This window comes from Bremia lactucae, linkage group LG15, assembly GCF_004359215.1.
Source record: "Bremia lactucae strain SF5 linkage group LG15, whole genome shotgun sequence".
Lineage (NCBI taxonomy): Eukaryota > Oomycota > Peronosporomycetes > Peronosporales > Peronosporaceae > Bremia > Bremia lactucae.
Window position 1 is genome coordinate 1,338,069 of NC_090624.1, and position 22,076 is coordinate 1,360,144.

At 46.7% G+C, this 22,076-nt stretch overlaps 1 protein-coding gene across 1 annotated transcript; it reads right to left on the reverse strand.

The window, feature by feature from the left end:
- Window positions 1–308: 308 nt before the first annotated feature.
- On the reverse strand, window positions 309–2,453 carry CCR75_007252 (uncharacterized protein). Its single transcript, XM_067965313.1, has 2 exons — window positions 1,882–2,453; window positions 309–1,803 (listed from the first exon to the last, which is right to left on the reverse strand). The coding sequence occupies exons 1-2, from the start codon at window positions 1,906–1,908 to the stop codon at window positions 1,468–1,470; spliced, it is 363 nt and encodes a 120-aa protein (XP_067819306.1). The 5' UTR covers window positions 1,909–2,453; the 3' UTR covers window positions 309–1,467.
- Between the last annotated feature and the right edge of the window lie 19,623 nt (window positions 2,454–22,076).

Consider the following 22,076-nt stretch of genomic DNA (forward strand, 5'->3'; position numbering starts at 1 on the left):
TTGAATTTCCTGAAAAGGAATTGTTACAGTTTCTAGAAGACGAAGCCATGGCTTCTGGCTCCCTTAAAAGTCCAGGAATGCATCGACGGAACAGCCACACTTCCAAAATCACGTGCGCTGTACCATTGCGACGAAAGTCGTTAATAATGAAGCGCACCGCGTTGAAAAGTAGCTCTTTCATCGAAGTTCATCCGCTTACTATCAAAACAAATGTTGCGTCGAATACAAATTACTCAAATTTCCAAAGTCCACAGAAATCCACAAAACAGCTTTTTGCCATTGCTCGTCGGAAATCAATGAGCGCCTCTGAAGCCGTTGTTCCACGTTCATTCTCCCCATCGACGCGCCGAAAGAACAATGGCGCATCCGCTATAAATCAGCCGAGTCTCGCTCTTTATAGCAGACGAAAGTCAGTACCAAGACTTTCGGTAAATACTTTAAACGCATCGTTTACGTCATCGCCACCTTCTCCAGCATCGATGACCCATACGCAAATGGTCTTACGTGTGCGAGCACGAGAAGGCGTTCCCGAGCTTGTCATTGCAAAAAAACCAGTGCGCTGTATCGTATGGCACTGGAATCATCGATGCATTCGGGTTCCGTTCATGCGTGCAGCCAACGTAATTGATCTTGGACCAATTCAACACGGCTTGATGTTACATCAGCTTCGGTATGTCAAGTCGATGATGTACGATTTTCCATGGGCAAAAGCTCATTTACGCTCGCTTTTATCGCGCTACACTATTAAGGAAGTTACCAAGGAAGAATTGTATCCTCAATTAAATGCATTGGGGCAACAAGTGCAGCGGGAAGTTGCATTGCGCACCAAGCAACAGCGTCTGTTAACAGCACGCAAGCAGCACCTGACGATTGCCTTGACGCTGGCCACGAGTGTCGTGAATGATACGGTGCTGACAAAAGTGGGTCGACGCGGTCGAATGCATGCGTCGCGCTTGTTGTTTAATCCGAAAAAGCCGCTGGAGCTGCGGTGGAGACACAAGCACGGCGAGCGTAGTTTTGAGTCATTGGCAGTGGATCAAATTAAAGTGATTGAAGGAATTGACAATGCAAACTTGAGTGGTAGATTGGGTGCAGTCGGTCGTGGAAGTAAGAAGACAGCAGTAGCGGTGGATCCGCAGTCGTTCGTGACGCTCCAGACGCCCGCACGATCTCTCGACCTGCAGGTTGCAAGCGCACTTCATCGAGAATGGCTTGCGAAAGGAATGCGTGACATTGTGGCCTTTGCGCAACAATACAAAGCTTCCAGAGCAACTTTGAGAGACAGCAGCAACTTCAGTGACTCGGTGTAAATTCCCACTGCTCTAATAAAGGAATTAAAACAAGCTCAGCATTTTCTACTGTATTAGAAGGATTCTGTTGAAGGAGCGTGAATTAAGCATTGTGTATATTTTGGCAAGTGTGTCATGTATACTTGACAAGTTAGCGGACACTTGATTATTCTTGAATTCAAGCTTTCTTCTTGTAATGCGGTTTACTTTTTTTTGTAAGGATCCATACGTAAAAGATGGACATGCCAGCGCTGTAGGCTGCCACCAAGCCAGCGGGAAAGAAATGATTCGTTTCGTTGTAGCGCTTCGCCATCATGACCGTAAGTGGCGCCGATACGATCAACGAGATGGCAGGCCACATTTTTGACGTCACAGGGCTCTGTTTGTATTCATTGTAACTGCAGTAGCCCACAAAGCTTAGAAAAGCACCCGATAGCCCACCAGCGGTTAAAGACATCGTACTGCCAGAGCTGACATAGCCAATTAGACCACCCAGGCCCAACACCATGCCATACTACAACACAAAATACCAGCTTAAGTATTGCGCCTATCGATAGAGCAAAATGAGAACGACAGTCGTGTGAGGTCGTACCGGAATCGTGAGGCAGAAGTCGTACATCGCGAATTATCACCGGATCACTAAGTTTACACTGAACGATCTCTGATTGGTAGGATAAGTGCCGACCTCTCGGTATAACCCAATTTCGTGAACTCCCCGTAGTTTATGTGATAGAAACTATTTTTTTGCAATAAGATCTACATTGGCAAAAACGTCTCGCATCGTCTTCCACCACGATTTCAGATCCGCTCCTATAAACCTTGCTAACGACCTTCCTGTTGTATTGCCTGCTCATTCTGGGCTGTCTATTATCGAGTAAACAACCATGAGCAACAAGATCTTTTGTAAGCGTCACCTTGACGCGCCTAGGTGCTTCTGCTCATAGCTTGTTTTATTATTCAGTGGCACTCGTTTGCTCCATGGTATCGCTGTGTGGCTCTCTTTTCCTACTGGTGGTGGGTGTTTTGTTCAAGCTACAGCCCGAATACATGAAAATTAGCAAGAACGTGAAGAGTGCCATGCCCATATTCGAGTCGGCCGCTCTGTACGCAGCGCTATTCGTGGCGTCGTCGTTCATGTACTTGAAAGAGTCGAAGAAGACCGNGCAGAACTCATGCGTCTCGCACGCTGGTTCTTGCCATCGCCCTTTGGGAAGGGAGTCCTCTTGCTGGGCATTTTTGCCCCAGCAGGGACCCTGGCATAGCAGCGAGCCATCATATGGCCGCGCTTGCCGCATTTAAAACAGACCACGTCTGCATTGCCCAACTCCATAGGAGTGGCATCTGTCCTCTCGGCCGACGGCTTATACCAAGCTGTCGCCGAGGCACTGTTGTAGGATTGCTCCTCAACTAAGGCAATTTGGATTGCCTCTTCCATCGTCGACGGCACCTTTCTGAAAAGGGCCTGTCGCGATGGGCCATGCCGTAGTCCGTTCATAAACGTGGGCACCTTAATGTGCTCCGGAATCGGACCTACGGTTATGGATGCGGACAGCGAGCGCATCTCTTGCACATACTCTTGCAGAGATCGCTTCGCCTGTCGCGCCCCAAAGAAGCGCGCCTGAAGCAACACTTCGTTGTTCGGCGGCTGGTACATGGCGCGAATCTTATCCTTAAAGATCGCCCATGAGGGGAACGCTTTTCTGTCCGCCATAAGCGCCGAGTAAGCCCACTCTGAGGCCTTACCGCGCAGATGCGACATAGCGTACGACACCATCCGGCTGTCGTCCTCGATGAGCTGGGCGACACCACATTGCTCCACGGCTAAAAGCCAGTGGACAATCGTGTGCGCCGCAGTTCCATCGAACTTGGGCGGGTCCATCCGAATGGGCCTCGGCTGATGCGGCCGGGCAGAGAGCATCTCAACAGTCCTGTTGAGAGCCTCGCTCCGAGCCTGCTCATGCCTCAGCTCATCCTGAGTCTGAGTGACGGACTCCGCCGCAGCATGGCTCTGTGCCTCGGACGCGGCCCTCCGCTGTCCGAGCACAAATGCCTCAAACTGCTCCAACTGAGCAACATGTTGCTCAGGAGGACTACCCAGGAGCCTGGCCAGGGCTTGTTCACCAAGTCCCTGCGCCATTAGCCCTGCCACCTCCCGATGATGTTCGGAGAGGTGGGGAAAATGAGCCCAATCAATGTTGAGGCTCATCCTCACGTACACACGCAGAGATGCGGGTCGTGGGAAGGATTTCAAGTGCTACCAAGTGTAGGCGGGCACGTCGTAATGCGGCCACGCTCTACTTAGCACACACCCTAGCACAGCGAGGAAGCGGTTTGCACCTGCTTCTCTTGCGTGCAGTGAGGTAGTTGTGGTGGGCGCGCAAGCGACCTCACCCAACACACTAAGAACTCTGGTGAAGTGACGTCACGGGAGCGGTAATCCGTCTCCTCGTGCGCACTTACCAAGTAGGTAGTAAATTTCAGACTGATTTATATTTAATAGAATTAAATACAAATACCTATTTTTACCAATTAAAATGATATCTCTATAGATATCATTTAATATGTATTGCGAGCGTATCTTTATAGATACCTCGCGTAACTGATGACGCTAGCCGTCATCATGGATGACGCTGGGCGTCATCCCTCCTAATGTGAATGCACCCATGTGCATCACATCCACAAGGGTTGGTCACAAATGTGCACCACACCCGAGTGTTGGGTCTAATTACTATTATTTAGTAATTGACCATCCCCTTAAGTACCAAATGTACTTAATGGGGACTGTGTAACATTAGGGCAACTCTATCCCGTTACAGACTTGATATGTAAGATTCATTATATCGCAGGGACCAGAGGTCCTGCATGCAAGGCTTGAAGCTTTCATACGAAATGAATCCTCCCTGATCGGCCAGGTTCAGGATCACCTTGCAGCATCTATGCCAACCCGGTACATTTCTGTACCTGAGTCAGAGCCTAAGGCTTGCCCTTTAGCTGTCAATGTCAAGACATTTGAATGAAAAGAGGGAGAAAAACTCACTTTTTGGATTGAGCTGATGTAGATGTCCATTGTCTCCCCCTAGTTCTTATCAGAACAGCAAAAGGTGGCTAGGGCCATTTACAAACTCGGAGGTAGAGTCATGTAGTGGGCACTACCGTGCAGCACGTCCATTAACGACGCTTTCCCTCATAAAATTCGCTAAAACAGCAAGTGGTAGGCATGTTTGCACCGCCTGATCAGGCTTTTCGCATAAGGGCACGGCTCCTAGCGACTCGACAGGGTAAACGAACCCTAGAGAACTATGTTCAGGAGTTGAGAATCGTCATTGCATCTATGCATCAATACCCAGTGCAAGAAGAAATTGTCGAAAGAGTATTTATGGGGTGGCTCAATGGGGACGTTACCGGGAAGGAATTATTCCGATCCCATCCTGCTACTTTCGAAGAGGCAATTGCTATAGCGCCACGCGCTAAGTTCGACTTTAAGTCTGCTCGCGTTAGCACGCCTATTTACCGAACAAGCTTCTCGAGCACAGGGGTACAATCTAATAGACCGGAACCCATGGTATTAGTCTCGTTGAGGAAGGAGAAGAGGCACTTCAAGCTGTAAAACATCCGTAAATGTTATATATGCGGAAGCACGAGATATTTACGTCCGGCTTGTCCCCTGCGAAATACGCATAAAGATCGAAAAAGCACCAATTATAACCAATACCAGAAATCTGGCACGGTGAGGAAAAATATCGATACCCAGTAGGTGCGGGCGCCCTTCTGGGGAAGACTTATGCTTTTAAGAACCTCTAGGATGTGAGAGTAGACAGGAGCTACAACCAACTTACTAGGGGCGTAATGGCACGGGGCGTGAGTACAAGCCTGGCTTGTTAGTCGCTCTAGGGCTTTAATAAGCCATCGTCAATTTCAATTGACTCAGGAGCGCCTTTGCAATTATGCTGGACGTCTTTCTCTTAAGGGAAATTAACAATACGCTGCTCACTGTTGCGCCAGCATCAGGGACATTGGCTTGGAAATGAAGACCAATGGGGCCAGTGTCTTGAAAGAGTACATCCAGCATCTGGCTATTGAAGACTTTGAGTTCCTGCTGCTGACTTGTATGTTCTTTAAGAGGTTGTAAGAGATCGCTTAGGCGCTTAAAAGCATGAAAGTGATACAATTAGTGTTCGCTTAGCGACTGGGACTTGTGTCACTGTTCCTAAAGTTCCGTTGAAGTTAGGTATTAAGTTTTTGGACTTTGACAGTATGAAACGCTGTCTCGTCCTTGATTTGGATTCGAGATATGATCTTATCCTTAGTATGGCCTGGCTTGAATGCCATAAGACATGAATCGATTGGAGGTCTAAGACCTTAGGCGCCACGCGCAATGTTCCTACCAAAGTTTTGAAGAGTCATGAACCCACATTAATGTTATTAGCATTAAATTTGGAGCCCCACTCAGAGAAAGGGGGTAGAACGGCACGTACTCTGTCGAGTGACACTCGTTGTAATGACGATTCACTGACTGCTGAAAACATTGTAGGCCTAAGGCCGAGTCATCAAGGGTGCAATATCCCTCAGATAAGTGGAGTGGCACGTCTAAGTCTACCGAGTGTGGTCGGCCGAGGTGGCACCATACTGAGTGTCAATAGTGACCCTATTGGCGATTCGCCAAAGCATCAAAGGTGCAATATCCCTTTAATGCACGTGAAGCGACACGTAAACGGTCGCTGCATAAGGAGGTTAACTTACCTGTCTCCTTGTCAGATGTCGAAGTAGATAACAGCTCTGGTATAGATCCATTACAGGCTGAAAAATTTGGGACGTGAATGCCCCGGCCTCTAAGAGGCGTAGTGCGATGTGTCTATTCCTTCTCAATGTGATACGACCGAGCAATTGCATACGCTTGTAAATGGTGTAACCGGTAAAATCAAGGGAGAAGTTAGCCTTGCGGCAATCCCTTCGTTACATGCTCTTTTAGAGCTAAAAGAAATGTCTATTGATGAGTGCAATTGAGCCTTAAAGGCTGGCTACTTATCTGAGGTGGTGGTCATTCGACCAGCGATTGAGTTAAACTCATCGTCGCTTCTGGACGAAGGGTTCCTGGATGACACAAAGCTGTACTTAGTGCGCAAAGTGGGTCATCGATCCCTAAAGATCATACGGATAAATTTCATTCATTGATTAAGGAATTCCAAGATGTGGTATGTGCCAATCCACCATCTGTTTGACACTCGGATGGAGGCGTCCGTCATGAAGTTGACTTGGTATCGGGAACCAAATACTGTGTCACAAGATAGTGGCCTTACCAAGGGAACAGTGTGACGTTATTGACGATTTCTTCCGTGCTAAGCAAAGCAAATCTTCTTATTTGACACGGATAATTTGTGTCAAAAAAACTAAATGGCAAATGGCGCATTGTACATGCTTATAATATGCTTAATGCTGCCAACATACCAGCAAAACCATTCCAAGAAAGGATGTTCTTCAGAGCAATATGGTGGGATGTACAATGTACAGTGCACTTGACTTAGTCGATGTTATTTACCAACTGCTCATGCGAGCTAGCGATAGTCCGCTTACAGCGGTTAGCACCCCAAGCGGTATGCTATGGGAGTGGTTGGTTATGCCACAAGGGCTTTTAATGCCCCGGCAACATTTGATAGTCTAGTGACGCAACTGTTTTAACCTCATCGAGGTTATGCGCAGACTTATTTGCTGAGCAGAGTCGGTCGGATGTGGAAAGCCATTTAGACTATTTGAGAGCACTAGATCAGTTGACCCAACAACCATATATCGAAGCCACACTGAGGCTAAGATCCACCTGATCCGACGTCTAGTGGTGGAAAGCGTCGTTTGACGCGAGTTGACCCTGAGCTTGGCGCTCAACGTCAACGGCGTACGGGCAATCTTGCTGAAGAGGTACATCAAACTCTTAGAGTTTTCAATAGAGGGTTACCCTAGCCAATTCACCAGGTACTGGTATTGGCCCTTACGACGACGTTGCTTCTGAAAATTCTCCACGTGAAACTGAAGGTTTCCTCGCGCATCAAGCAGCGCGGGAGGGGGGCGAAATCTCGACGAAAACATTTGATGCTTTAAGGCACGAGGTGCAACTTCTTCGTGAGAGCCTTGCTCGGGTCGAGAGCTCTTTTGAGGCGGTGCAGTGCAGAACCGTCTTTCGGTGCTGGAGCGTCAGAAAGTTGTTTAAAAGGGCCAGCTGGACATCCTGGTGAGGATGCAGCAATCTGCGGCATGACCGCCTGTCTTGGCGCAAGCGCCTTTAAGTCCACGTGGGAAGGGCGCCGATATGGCTTAAGCAAGACAACGTTAAACACTGGGTGTGCACGCAGCTTGCTAGGAAGGTTTGGCGTGTAAGCTAGGCCCTTCTTGGCCACGACCGTAAATGGTCCAATAAAGCGCGGGCACAATTTGGTCTTGAAGACCGCGGAAACCAAGTTGGTAGGTAGATTTTTTGCGTTTAGTAAAACTCGGTCTCCGACCATATAAGTATTAATACAGCATTTGCCATCCACATCTGCTTGTTCTTTTTGTTTTTCTTGGCTATCAGCGATCGTATCCCTTACATGTCTTAAGACGCTAAATTGCGTCGCGAGAAACTTGTTTCCGAACGGTAACAGGGCTGATATCAGCAAGCCAATCGGCTAATTCCCCCACCCACCAAGCCCTCAGCCACGCAGAAGTATCGTTAAAGAAGCCATGGGATGGTGAGACCGTTGACATAGATCGGAGTATAGTCTGTAGAAGCATGGACATCGTTATTTTACGAAAATCCCACCACTGGGAGCAGTGAGCTCCGCTGCTTTAGTGTTTGAGCACAAACTGCGTAAAACGTCTTCAATGTTGCGATTGACACGTTCAGGTTGACCATCGGTCTGCGGATGGTCCGTGGTGGACATGCGCAATCTGGTGCCAAGCAGTTGGAAAATTAATTCCCAGAATTTACCCGTGAAAAGGGGGTCCCGATCAGAGATAATTTCCACTGACAAACCGTGTCGTCGAAAACACGCGATCGATGAACAGCCTTGCTGTATCTTCACCATCAATTGTATCCAACACAGCCGCTTAGTGATACATTTTGCTCAATCGGTCAACAAAGACCACGATACCGGTAATCCATCCTAATGGACTCTTGACACCCTGTGGGTTCGGACAGACTTGCCAGTTGTGCCGCAGCATGAGCCGAGGTTTTAAACCGTTGGCAAGTTTTGCATCGGCATACGTATGTGCTGACTCGCTTGAAGCTTGGGCCACCAGCAAATCTGGCTTACAGAGCCGAAGGACTTTTCTCTACCAAGATGACCACCAAGGACAGTATCAAGCGCCTCGTAGAGGATTCAATGCTGCAAATCCTCATCGTGAAAAGCAACGACGCGCGAAGGATCCGCAGCGTCCGTGCAATTAAGCAACAGGTCGTTATCGTTAAAAATTCGATGTAACATTGCACGCAAACGTGCCGACAATTTAAAAGCCCGAGTCAGTAGCAGAGATACACACTATTCATCCTAGGCGTAAGCCGCACGGATTAATTCAGTAATAGGCGACATAACAGTCGTTAGATGAGAAGACTTATAATTTGGCCTGCGTGGTAACGCATCGACCAAAGCATTCTGCTTACCCCTTGTATTCGGCGGAAAAGGATAGCCATCGGGTCATTCTCTGTGAGAGATGGGGCGCTTAGTTGCAGTGCGTAATGACGCGTCATCTGTATATATCACAAACGGCTTAGAGCTGAGCAGATGTATTCTGAATTCGACGAGAGCATACTTCATAGCAAGTAACGCTTTGTCATGAACTGGTAGTTCTTTTCCGCAGCTTTAAGCTATCTAGATTCGAACGTGACAACACGTTCACGCTCATCAGCATCTGTTTGTAATAGAACACTGCCAATGGCAAAATCTGATGCGTCACAGACGACACTGAAAGGCCAATTTGGATTCTGCAGGTACGGCACGTTACATAGCATCCGACAGGTTCCTTCTATTTTCGTATCGGGTCTGCGGCACTCTCGCTTGGCGCAGAGTTGTCTCATGCTGGTCTTCCAAAATTGATGCACGCTGCCTGCGATAGTCATTTCCGCGTGCTGAAAGGTCACGCGATTATGTTGACCTAACAGTTTGAGGATGCATACGCTGCCATATCCGTTCCACACGGCCGTCTATGCGACCACCTCGTCTGGATGGTGTCGTGCTAGGTGTGCTTGGACCACTGGGATACTCCTGGTGCAGTTTTGCTTGCACTGTTTTCTAAAAAGTAACGAAGCCGTTTAAGCTCCGAGCGTCCTCCTGTCCAGTGGTAGATTAGCTTCTGCCAGCAGGCTTGCGTGCACGGGTATGTCCAGCAGATGTGGTCCAGTGTTTCTTCCACCCCTTGGCAGTATTGGAGCTCTTATCTCGAACTTGGTTTGGATGAAAGAAATTTAGTTGCCGCACCGCTACTCGATAAACGACCTAAACTTGGTATGCGGTGAGCTCGTTCCTATAAGCCTCATAAGATGGTAAATGTCTGCTGTAAAGCTGCTGTCTGGACGCACTTCCCTCCGCTGAGTCCTAAAACGTCTCCAGAGTTCGTGTACGAACCTTTATACAGACGAAACGTTGTTACTTCACGCGATAGCTCCATGAAAACCCGTGGATGAGCGGATTTGCGTAAAATACGATGCCCTCTGTATTGTTGCGCTTGCGGAGCTGTTGGCAAAAGGCAGTCGTCCGCTGATCCTCTATACTGTTCACCGCAATGCTCCAATGAATTCCATCGCTATCTTGCTTAAGGGCAATGACGCTCTGCTGACCTTGATTTGGGTCAACCATGATGCCGCTGACGCAGCCGGTCGTGGTGTTTCCCACGTATAGTTCTGTGTCAGTTTCGGTGGGGGGCAGGACAGGTCTTCTCGTACTTGAAACGGCTGATCACCATTTAAGCTCGCTGCAATTAGCAAAATTGCGCAGGCCCCATCTTCGCAACTTGTAATGTTGGTACGTGATAGTTCCTTCAGTCGGAACGACGAAGGAGTACGCTCAATTCTTGCAGTTCCACTTTAAAGCAGAGCTGAATCTTAGCATACTGCCCAGAAGTCAGAACGTTTCCCTGCTGGTCCATAATCCAGGGTTTGTCGGCGCTGGAGTACGCGGGCCAGAATCTTTCCTCTTCTAATGTTATTGCCCAAGGTGCATGACCAAGTGGTAGAGAGAGTTCCGGTACCCATTCCTCTTCTGTCGTCCAGCTGATCGCATCCTGTGCCAGGCTTCCAAGCTCAATTATATACCACCCTCAGTGTTCGGTAGTGTTGGTACCAGCAGAGGCCCGATCAAGTGCTGGAGAGTGTTTCCGGGGGTCCTGCGATTCTCGGTGAGTTGCCGTCCTCCCTGTTGGGGCATAGATATTCCTGCTGTCCGTCCTGAGCCCATGCCTGCCAGGCCAGAAATAGGCGTCTTTGCATTAGTGAGCCAGATAATTGCGTGTTTCACCCGCTGCAATGACCTCATGGCAATTGGCTTCCGTGCTAGTGGAGTGATACCACAGCAATTGCTTCTGAAGATTCATTAGCTGTTGCTGTGCCCACGGCGGCATCTAAAATACAGCAGCAGTGAGCAAAATGATTGGCAGCATGATCACGTTGAGAATCAATATTCGGTTCTCTACTATAGTTGCAAGCCGGGTTGCTGTGTCCAGTCGCTCGTTGAACGTTGCGGACACGAGCAGCCCAGTTTGCCTTGGTAAGTCCCCCTGTTCCGACTGTGTAGCTCAAGTACCTCACCACATACCCAGGACGTAATACTGGAATCCCGTAATGATCCTCCATGCCCATGGCAGTATTTAGATACATAACTTTACATTTAAAAGGCTGCACCTTCAAGCCTGACATTCGTCCGAATTAATTCACTATGTCCAAAACTATGGGTAGATGATGCGCTTCCTGCAAAACACCTTCGAGTCGTCTGCGATCCTAAGAACTTATTTTCCTCACGCCTCCCACTTGGCTCCTGTAGACTGATTGTCTCGATCCTGTTAAATTACCACCGCAAGTAATTCTGCCGCAACGAGATAGAGCGACGAAGCCAGCGGGCACCCCTGCCGTATTCCAGCCGCACGCAGTCGGATTATCTTCCTGCTCAGCTTGGCAGAGCTTATATTACGGTCGCACGGGGGCTCCTGTTCTTGGCACATATGCGCTATATTTTTCTCCGAAAATTACGGAGATAATCTAAAAGCATCACGGCCGAATTCGTGCTCAAAGGGTAACTTTCAGAAACACAGGAGGTGGTCTATTAGTCAACCTTCACTGATTACATTGAAAAGGGGTGCCTCGACTACTTCACGTACACGACGTGCAGAGGAAGGTTCTAAGTAGCTAAGTAGTTTTAGCTACTAAGGCATATTCTAAGGCTTTAGGAATTATGAGAAGTAAACTGTATCTATATATCAAGTTCTTGCATAAAAAACTGCTGGCTTAAATATAATAAATACTTATTTCATTATTATTTTTTTCTCATAGAAATAGTATTTATTATACCAACTACCGGAAATAATATTTATGTAAAGGGACACCTCGTTACAGCCGCGTTTCTGATTGTAGGTAAGGAAGACCTGAGATATTACGAATTTTGATATTTTAAGAATGGTAATCTTGTCCAGAACTACGGTCACTTAAACAGTACTGTTATCAGTACTTATTAAAGCTACCACGTTACACTTGGTAGTACTTGTGGTCCGTTGAACGGCCTAGGTACGTTCTATTCAACAAGAACATGTTGGATAAAGAAGGAGTGAGCATTCTAGCCCCTCAAGGAGGCTATCACGCAACGTGAAAGGTTCACTCATTTGAGTGCCTTGAATGGAAAGCGATCGAACGCTTGAGTTTGGTCGTAGGTAGGCCAGCCGTTGGCGCCATGCTGTTCACTCTTAACACAGATTAACAGCATGCGGCCATAGCCGTGTTCATACAACAAGAACTCGACGAGCTGAGAAAAACGTAGCCTTGCTTCACCAGCAAGCTCTCAAGTTGCAATCTTTGACAAAAGACGAGTCCATACGCCTACGACTGTAGTGCCCCACGCCCAGTGCCTTTTAATCCTTGAACTACCATGTCTCAGAAAGTATGAGCCATGCATAAAATGGCAGCATCAAACCGTGACGATGCCTGCCTCTCGTTCATCAGAGGGTCATCTGATGAACATCTTCGGACTTCCACGAGCGTAAAGATGTCCTACGAGTGAGTGCGATAGCCTTACTTGTGGTTCGGTTGTTGCACGACTGCACAAAACCTAATTGTGACAACCCAATATACGGCTGTGCATGTGCACAGCCGTCGGTAGTTAACTCCATAGTATATTGGGTGACCACTCGAAAAGGTTAAATGGTACGAGACAAGGATCTTTGCCTAGAAAACATCCAGGAAAACATTTAATGCCTGTCTATAAAAGACAGTGCGAAAGTCATAGATCGACTGGAGAGTCGAACGTTGAGGATATTGCTGCGATTACCGACCATAGCAGGGAAAAATCTCCTCAAATAATTTCTATGGGAAGAAGTCCCTAGAAATCTGTGGTCAAAGGTTCCCAGGTACCTTTGGAAAAAGTTTCAAGAGAATACTCAGACAATAAATGACTGACTAAACAACGGATCAAGTGTAGGCGCTTATACACTTGGTCTGATAGCGTCTCCAAATTTAACTTTAGAGACGAATCAATTGCTAACGCTATAACTGAAACGGTTCTTGCGTGATCTGCGTAGTGGCTAAGTCAAGCAGATCTGCGTACTTGTAACAGATAACAAGTACGTGGCTGATATTCGGTCGGCAATAGTATTTTCTAAGAGAGAATGGGTTCTCAGCAGCTCATCGATGGACGAAAGTGTCCTAGATAAGAAGACTCGAATTGAACGCTTTACGTCCCAATCCTGGGTGTATTTGACGACGTATCCTTTATAAAGGATTTGATCGAATTCAAGGATGTAGTTCTTAAATCAGCACCGTGTGAGTTGACTAAGGATATAGGCACTCGACACGAAATCGACCTGATTCCAGATTCGAAATACTGTGTCACCATTGTCTCGTGCACAAATACAGCGATCGACAAATTCTTTATCGAACGCTTAGCTGCAGGCACGTGCCGCCCCACACAGCTCTCCGATCTTTTGTATGCGTAGAGGAACAGGAGGGTGGCGGATTATGCATGCGTTCAATTAAATGAACGCTGCAACGGTATGCCGATACCACGAAAAGACGTAATCGTTGATGGTATGTCGAAGAGTACTTTGTATTCATCAACAGATCTGATGGATGGATTCTGTCAGATCCATGCGTGACCAGGATATTCCGTTCACAGCAGTAAACACCCCAAGCGCGATGCTATGGGAGTGGCTAGTTATGTAAAAGGGACTTAGCAATGCTTCTGCGACAATTAACATGTGTGTAACCAATCTGTTGAGATGGGTGGGGAATTTCGCACCGATTTATTTTGATCACGACTTCGTTCATAGCAGAGCCATGAAAGGAAGCCGAACCTTCAAGCACATGGTACCCACGTCCGAAAGGTTCTTACACTTACACTTGCACGTAAGCATAAATTGTTTGCAAATCTCAAGAAGTGTATGTTCGCTGCAAATGAAATACCACTTTTTGGGTGCATTGTGAGTAAACACGATGTACGCCCTATAATTTCTCCGTTACGTATAAACCGGGACGACTCAACATCGTCCGTGAGGCCCTTTCGCGCCGGCCTGATTTTGAGCTGGCTGCGTATATCAACAGCAAGAGACAACTGCCGCAACAATAAGTATTCCGTCGTCAGCATTCCTTCACGACGCTAGAAGGGCTGATCAAGAAGATGAGGCTCAAAGGGGTTGGTGGATTACCTTAAAAATCCATCGCAATAATCCTTAAAAGAATTGTCGAAAATTGTATCAATCTCCAACAAATCGATGCACATCACGCAATGGTTTACTGTAGTACAAAACCGTTGCTGGCGGCACACCTTGTATCGTCCATCTCCACCGATATAATTTGCGTTTACGCATCATGTATGAGTGCCACGATGCACCAATAAGTGGCACCGTGGGCGTGAGAAGACCTATTTCACGATAAGTCGCGATGTGTACTTGCCACGTCAGTATAATTTCGTCCGCAACTACATATGTGCTTGCAAAGTTGGTCAACAGCTGAAGCCTAGTGCTTCATCGCGTGCTCCGTTGCAACCTCAGCCTGATCCGGCAAAGTGTTGGCAGTCCGTACCTATGGACTTAATCTTCGAATTTCTTGAAGACGATCAATAGAATAATTATAATCTTGTGTTTATTAATCGTTCAGCAAGATGGTCCGTCTTGCTGCATTGCTGCAGTCCTTGAGTCGATCACAGGCAAAGGCTGTGCTCGTGTCTTTGATGACACAATATTTGGGCTCCACGGAACACTCCCGTAGATTGGTTGTAGATCGAGATTCCAGATTCACGGTGGAATTTTGGAAATATGTGCTCAATTCACTGGGAACACAGTTAAAACTGTCAACTTCTGACCATCCGGAATTAGATGGTCAGACGAGACGTGCAAATCATATCCTCGAAGAACTTTGCGGATACGTCCACTCGTTTACTAGTCGGAGCGAGCTCTTGCTGATGGCAGAATTCGCCATTAACAATTCATTGCATGCTTCTACGATACATGCACCACTTTCTTGAACGGCTTAGGCCACCCGCCTTGTCTGAGAGTGACTCTTATTGTGAAGGGGGCTCGCTCGAGAAAGAGCAATCTAGCTCTTGCTCGTCACGCATTGACCGTAGAGTCAATGCGAAGGATACTAATGTTAATCAAATCAACTTTAATGTGGTAGATCTCAGTAATAGCGACAATGCTATTACTGACTTTGATAACGATGCTGAAAGACTCCGCATCGGAAAAATGATATTAGTGAGATCACTGTTTTTTCGGTAAATCAGTCAAAACATGTAGTGACGAATGTAGGCAGTAATATTTTACTGCCCAGATATATCGACCCATTTCGTATACTGCATTGCCAAGGCAATACGTACACTGTCGAGTTGCCTCGTAGGATGCGCACGCATCCTACGTTTTGCGTCGGGCGTATCCGCCCGTACCATTAGTACAAGGCTTCTTCCGGTTCTAAATCACACTGGAACGGTCTAAGGTGTCTGCCAAAGCCAGATGGCCCCGAGCCAAAGCAAATAGTCTCGGGATAGAGTTTGGTCGTCCACTGTATCCTTTAAAAATGAGAGCCTGTTACCAGCTTGTTTTGAAGGGACCGGCTTGTCCGTTCGTTCGCCCCGTAACTTGCGCAACTTAAGACAGCATGACATGAGCCTACCACGGGAGGCAAGGTAATTCTACCTCTCGAGACAAACGGTGCAGCTTGTAGCATGCACCGACTACAGTCCGTTTTTCGAGCCGTTCACGGAAAGCATCGAGCTTGCCAAGCCTGGCCTCGCGGCCTATGAATGGCACATTCCGTGCAAATGCTTCCCCAGTTTAGCACAAAGGAGTGACACCCTTTGTCTGCTTACTATGTACCACCAATGCCGGAAAAAGGCATCGATGAAGAATTTGATTTCGTCCTTACCAGGCTTGTAAAGCCTTAATGAGTCGAATAACGGAATTTGGTATCGATCGTTAGTCATACTAGACCAGCGAATTAGGTTGCTCGTAAAGGGAAATCAATGCTTCTTTTCAGGAGCAAACCGCAGAACATTGCGGTGCCTCTCCCGTTAGTTAATGTAAACGTTAACGCTAACCTTTCTCTCGGAACTAAAGGTTAGAATCACTCCTTCCCTGGTGATTTATATTGACATCGCCAAAGTTTTCGTCTCAACACAAGACGAATCCGCTGCAAAAAGGTCTGACGAGGTGTCAAACAACTTCGTCATCACCCCGGATAGTACAGAAGCTGCATTTTTGGGTAGTTTAGCGGATACTTAATAGCACTTTTCCCCCACTCTCCCTAAAGCGTTCATTGTTTTTGCGACCAAGTTAGTCCGCATATTGGTTTTGCTTGTCCTGTGCGCTTGTCATCGTGTCACAGATTTTTCGTGTGATGACCAAACGCTCATCCACAAAGCGTTGAGTCCTGCTCACGCTGTTAGCATCAACCTCGCCTATGCCACGGCCGAGAGTTCGGTTATAGGACGTAGTTGTTACCAACGAAACGTCGTTGTTGTTTTGGAGCACATGCAGTTCTTGCCATGCCTAGTTACTGACCCCTTTAGGAGTTGTGACCAATGCTAAACCGGCAGGATCACTAGAATAAGTTTTTATCGTTGACAAATTACCCTCGCAGGTCATCATCACTTCGGCGAAACTGTCTTTCTCTTTCTCAATTGCACCGAGCGTAGTGAGAGGCCCTCCCAAAATAATACTCGGGCTGCGCACGTACGAGACTGGTGTCCGAGGATGGCATAGACCATTAGTATAGAATGATATCTCACCCGTACTGGCGTGACCACTGATTGATAGCGAACTCCACGAAGGACAATTGTTTGCTAGTGGAGGGGACCTTTCGTCCACCGAAGTGGCCTACCAGTAGGCGACAATGCTCGTCCTGACTGTAGCTCTCATATAGTTTGGAGGTCAATGAGATCGTCACGTGGTAGACCTTCATGGTTGCCAACGTTGATGACTCAACTTGTTCCTTACACGAGTCACACTTTCCTGGTGTCTTGCCTGTAAGTCTGGTCTGCGCGATAACGCGTCAACCAAGACATTCAACTTACGCGGCTTCTACTTAACATTGAAATTATATCCAGAGAAAATTGTAAGCCATCTTGCCATTCTAGGCGAGAGGTGCGGTGAGTTTATTGCGGTCCGCAGTGATGCGTGATGCGTGATCCGTATAAACCACAAATGGTTTGTTGCCCAGTGGGTGCACACGAAACTTGACAAGAGCATACTTTATTGAAAGTAGCTCCTTGTCATGCACAGTTTTTTTTCACTTCCGCGGCTTTTAAAAGCCGGGGCTGATAAAAGATGACACGGTCAACGCCGTCATCAACCTTCTGCATGAGCGCGCTGCCGATTGCGAAATTACTTGCATCGCAGACGACGCTAAAGGGTTTATCCGTGCCAACACCGGCGCCTCAACAAAAGTTTGCCTTACTGATGTGAACGCATCGTTTTGTTCCATTGCCCAAACCCATTCTGCATCATTTTAAGTAGGTCAGACAAGGGCTCTATTCGCTCTTCATAATTCTTTCCGTTCTTATCGAAGTGAATAGCGAGCCCTATGAATTGGCGCAAATCCTTCACATGTGGTGGGATTGGGCATTCCTTTACAGATTGTACCTTGTCTGGTCTGCTCTTTCACCATGTGTATAAGATGCAACCCAGGACAGGTATTTCGGAGATCCCTTTAAAGCACTTTTGTAAGCTGACATATAATGGGCGTTGCCCAGAGCCTGCAGCATAGCGCCCAAATGACGCTTGTGCGATTCCATTTTGCTTAGCCATTTCTCGGCCCTGCCATGCGCAAATACATCATCAAAGGAATGGGGCGCGTAGACTCGGTATTGACGCATCACCTGAGCCACCACTCGGTTAAATATTGCTGGTGCGTATCTCAAACCTTGGAACATCACAAGGTACTCCCAAAGCATACCGCTTGTGGTGCTGACAGTTGTTTTGGCTACATTGGGCTTTCTCATAAGTACCTGATAGTAGCCATCTATCAAATCCAAAGCAGAAAAGATAGTTGACTTTCCCATGGAGTTCAACAGAACATCTTTCTGCGGGATGGACGTTTGCACCCGCACGACCGCCGTGTTCAGCTTATTGTAAGCATAAACCACGCGCATCCAGCTTGTTCACCAAGTCCCTGCGCCATATGCCCTGCCACCTCCCGATGCTGTTCGGAGAGGTGGAGGAAATGAGCCCAATCGATGTTGAGGCTCATCCTCACGTAGACACGCAGCGACGCGGGTCGTGGGAAGGGTTTCAAGTGCTACCAAGTGCAGGCGGGCACGTCGTAATGCGGCCACGCTATACTTAGACTCACACCCTAACACAGCGAGGAAGCGGTAATACCAGCCTCTCTTGCGTGCAGTGAGGTAGTTGTGGTGGGCACCTTAGCGACTTCGCCCAACGTACTAAGTACTCAGTAAAGTGATGTCACGGGAGCGGTAATCCGGCTCCTCGTGCGCACAGACTAAGTAGATTGAAGTTTTCAGACTGATTGATATTCAAAATAGTATTAAAACTTAATACCTATTTTTACTAATCATAAATGTCATCTCTGCAGATAACACTATTATGTATTGCGAGCGTATCTTTCTAGATACCTCGCGTAACGGATGACGCAAGGCGTCATCCCTCCTAATGTGAATGCACCTACGTGCATCACATAAACAAGGGTTGGTCACAAATGCGAACCACACCCGAGTGCTGGGTCAAATTACTTTATTTAAGTGATTGACCATCCTTTTTAGTACACCAAGTGTATTTAACGACTGTGTAACATTAGGGCAATTTTAGCTGCTGCATCGAGGAGGAAGTTTATTTACGGCTTGTTCGGAGAAATTGCTTTGCTAAAACAAAGCATTTTTTTATTAACTTTAAAAGCAATTCTTGGTACGAAGACTAATCGTGTCATTCTCTTGTGCGTGCGGGGCGAAGCGCATCAATTGCTAAAAGCTTCATATGATTTTACTCCATGGTTTTTATCTCTCATACATATTTTATTAAAATGCGTAGGTCATTCGCCGATTCATGCTTGCGCTATGAAGTCAGCCAGATTGCGTAGATATGCAATTTGTTAAAATTGCTGTAGACAATTATTGTCTAGGCTAAATTCAAGACAAAGCAACTTTAGCTATTCTGATTATTCTTGTCACAGGTACTTTCAGTGCGCTACAATGTAAAAGATTAATCCCGAGCTAGCGAGATCATATTCAGAGGTGACAGAATGCGATACACGCGGCTGTGAGCTAGAATGCCTCATTCATCGACAGGTATTCAATCAATGCTGACTTTTCTAGCACTGGCCACGGATCACCAATAAACATATGTCAGGGTGTGATGCCAGACACGAGACATTAAAAGTGCTAGTCTCGTGAGCTTAAAGAAGCTCGTCACCACCATGTAATTGTGTCTTCTGCTACGTCCAGCGTACCACTGCCATGCCAATGTGCCAATAGTCTTGGGTTATCTCCACTCCGAAAGACAATTAAGCGTACCTCTATATATGCCTTGCTTTAAATTACATTTCACTCGTGTAGCAGGTGTGTACCGAGGAATAATAAATATTGTTTTTATGAGAGGAAATAAATAAAGAAGTGCAAAATTATGATCTTTATATGGACCTCAATCGCTAGAAGATCGCAAACACAAATTGTTGCGAAAATGGCTACAGTTGCACGCTCTTCAGATGGGCACCCATCACCTACGACAGAATCAGACCTCGAAGTAGACAAACGAATTGCAAAGAAGAGATGTCTAGAACTGTATTCACTAAAGAGGATTCGTAGATTGAAGGCTTAGACTAACCCTCGTGAACAGAGGACCTTTAAATTGATCATTATATAATTTACTTTTTCACAAATTTATTGTGCGCGATATTCACGAGGATGACAGTGCGCCTAGTGTAACAGGGTGTATCGTTACATGAGATTAACACTTAAAGGTTGTTAATTAATATATTATCGAATAGGTAGATAATATTGGAGGATATTACTTTATATAGTAATAATTAGAATTCTTATCCATAAATAGGTATAGACCATTTATACCTATTTATTCCGCAGACTATCAGCTGTAGGAGTAATCAAAGGGAGAGTTACAGATAAGATAGAGATAAGAATTCATTTACATGTTTATTATTAGATTATAATTAAGTAAGCATTTAAAAAGATAGAACAAGAGACACTTATTTACATTTAATACAGTTTTCATTTTACCCTCATAAGCTAATTACCTTAAGAGAAGTCTTCCTCTGCACGTACAGTTTACGCCAATCAACTTAGGGCACCACTCGCAACTGAAGCAGCGCGAAGTGGACTTGTACTGAAACAGTACAAGTCATGGTGCCCCGTTACACCTGGTAGCACTTTGTAGTCCGTCCAAGGACCACATTTCCCACATCTAACATGGTCATGTTAGATGATAGTGGGAACACGCATCACGTTTCCCGTGATAGCTACTCCTTTCTAAGTGACATAGAAATGAGTGCCGTTAAACGAATGAGTTCGACCGTGGGAACTGATGCAATCTTGGCATTGCTGTCCAACTTAGACAGAGATACCCTCCATTCAACCATCGCCAAGTTCATACAACATACTTGACGAGATGAAGGAAAAAGTAGCCTTGCTGAATCAGCAAGGCTCCCAACAGGCGAAACTGTTGAGGTTACAACAGGTACAGACCCCTGTATACTGGGATAACGCAAACGCGTCGTCCCGAAACATTTAATATTGACATCTCTAAGTATAGGGGAGTCGAAGAAGACTCCCTCTTGAGATATTTTGTCGAGTTGGACGATGCCATAAGGGCACGTCACATCGTCGACGAGCAAATGCAAGTCGCATTCGTTCAATCAAATCTGGCAGGTCGTGCCAAAACTTGGGCATTTGGGCCTTAAGTTGCGCGATCCATACGTCTTTGGGTCACTAGAGGCTTTTAAAACCCGACTCAAACAGACATTTGAACAACCAAGGGCTGAGTTCAGAGCTCGTTCAGAGCTTCTGAAACTCAAGCAAGGCAAGCGTGATGTGCACGCATATGCCCAGCACATACGACTCTTAGCGAGTTGTATTACAAATAAACCAGTTCATGAACACACGTTGATTACGGTGTTCATGCAAGGTCTTACGGACGGTCTCGTAAAGACCCACCTGTTCCGCTTGGAACTAGATACGCTTGAAGAAGCAATATCCGTTGTGGAACAGGAGGACTTTAGCTTGAGACAGGCTCAAGCTAGTTCGTCATCATATCGTCCTCCAAGACGATACGAGTTAGGAGGTCCAGAACGCATGGACCTTTCATACGTCGAAAGCGAGAGACCTCGCTTTTCGAGCAAAAAGCGATTGCAGAAATGCCATCGCTGCCAAAAATTGGGGTCACTACGCTCATGAGTGTAGTGCCCCACGTCCAGTACCGAAAGGTACTGAACGTAATTTTGGACCGTATGCAAAAAAGGGCAACGGTTGCGGGTCCGACGTTGTTGCGAAATCGCAACAGCAAAGCGGACCGCCAAAAAACCGTCGGGGTCAGTAAGAGCGCAACTCCCTACTGATCCAGCAACCTCAAGAGAATTTGCAAATCTCTTGACTAAAGTTGCTCCAGACACACAATCATTATGTGTCTCTGCACCTGGCGATGAGGTATCCCTCATCACCGTGAAGCTAAAGTGACAAATGATTTGTCACTCAGAGCCCTTGTGGACTGCGGAGCGTCGAATAACTTTATTGGTCGCCAGTCACTAGAGGGTCGTAGGCTCAAATATGTTGAGCGCGACATCCCTCCAACGAGGATGACGGTGCGTCTAGCGACCGGCGCATCGATAACAGTAATGAAACGCGTAGTGAAATTTCACTACACGTTAAGAGATTTACAGTATGATGATGATTTCATCGTACTGGATTTGGATGACAAATTTGATGTCATCCTAGGTTTACCTTGGCTCAGAAAATACGAGCCAAGGATCAGCTGGCAGCATCGATCCGTAAAGATGCCTGCCACTTGTTCATCAGATGGCCATCTGATGAACGTCTTGGAGCGTCCACAAGCGTGTGGATGTACTACGAGTGAGTGCGATGGCCTCACTTGTGGTACGGTCGTTAGTACAAC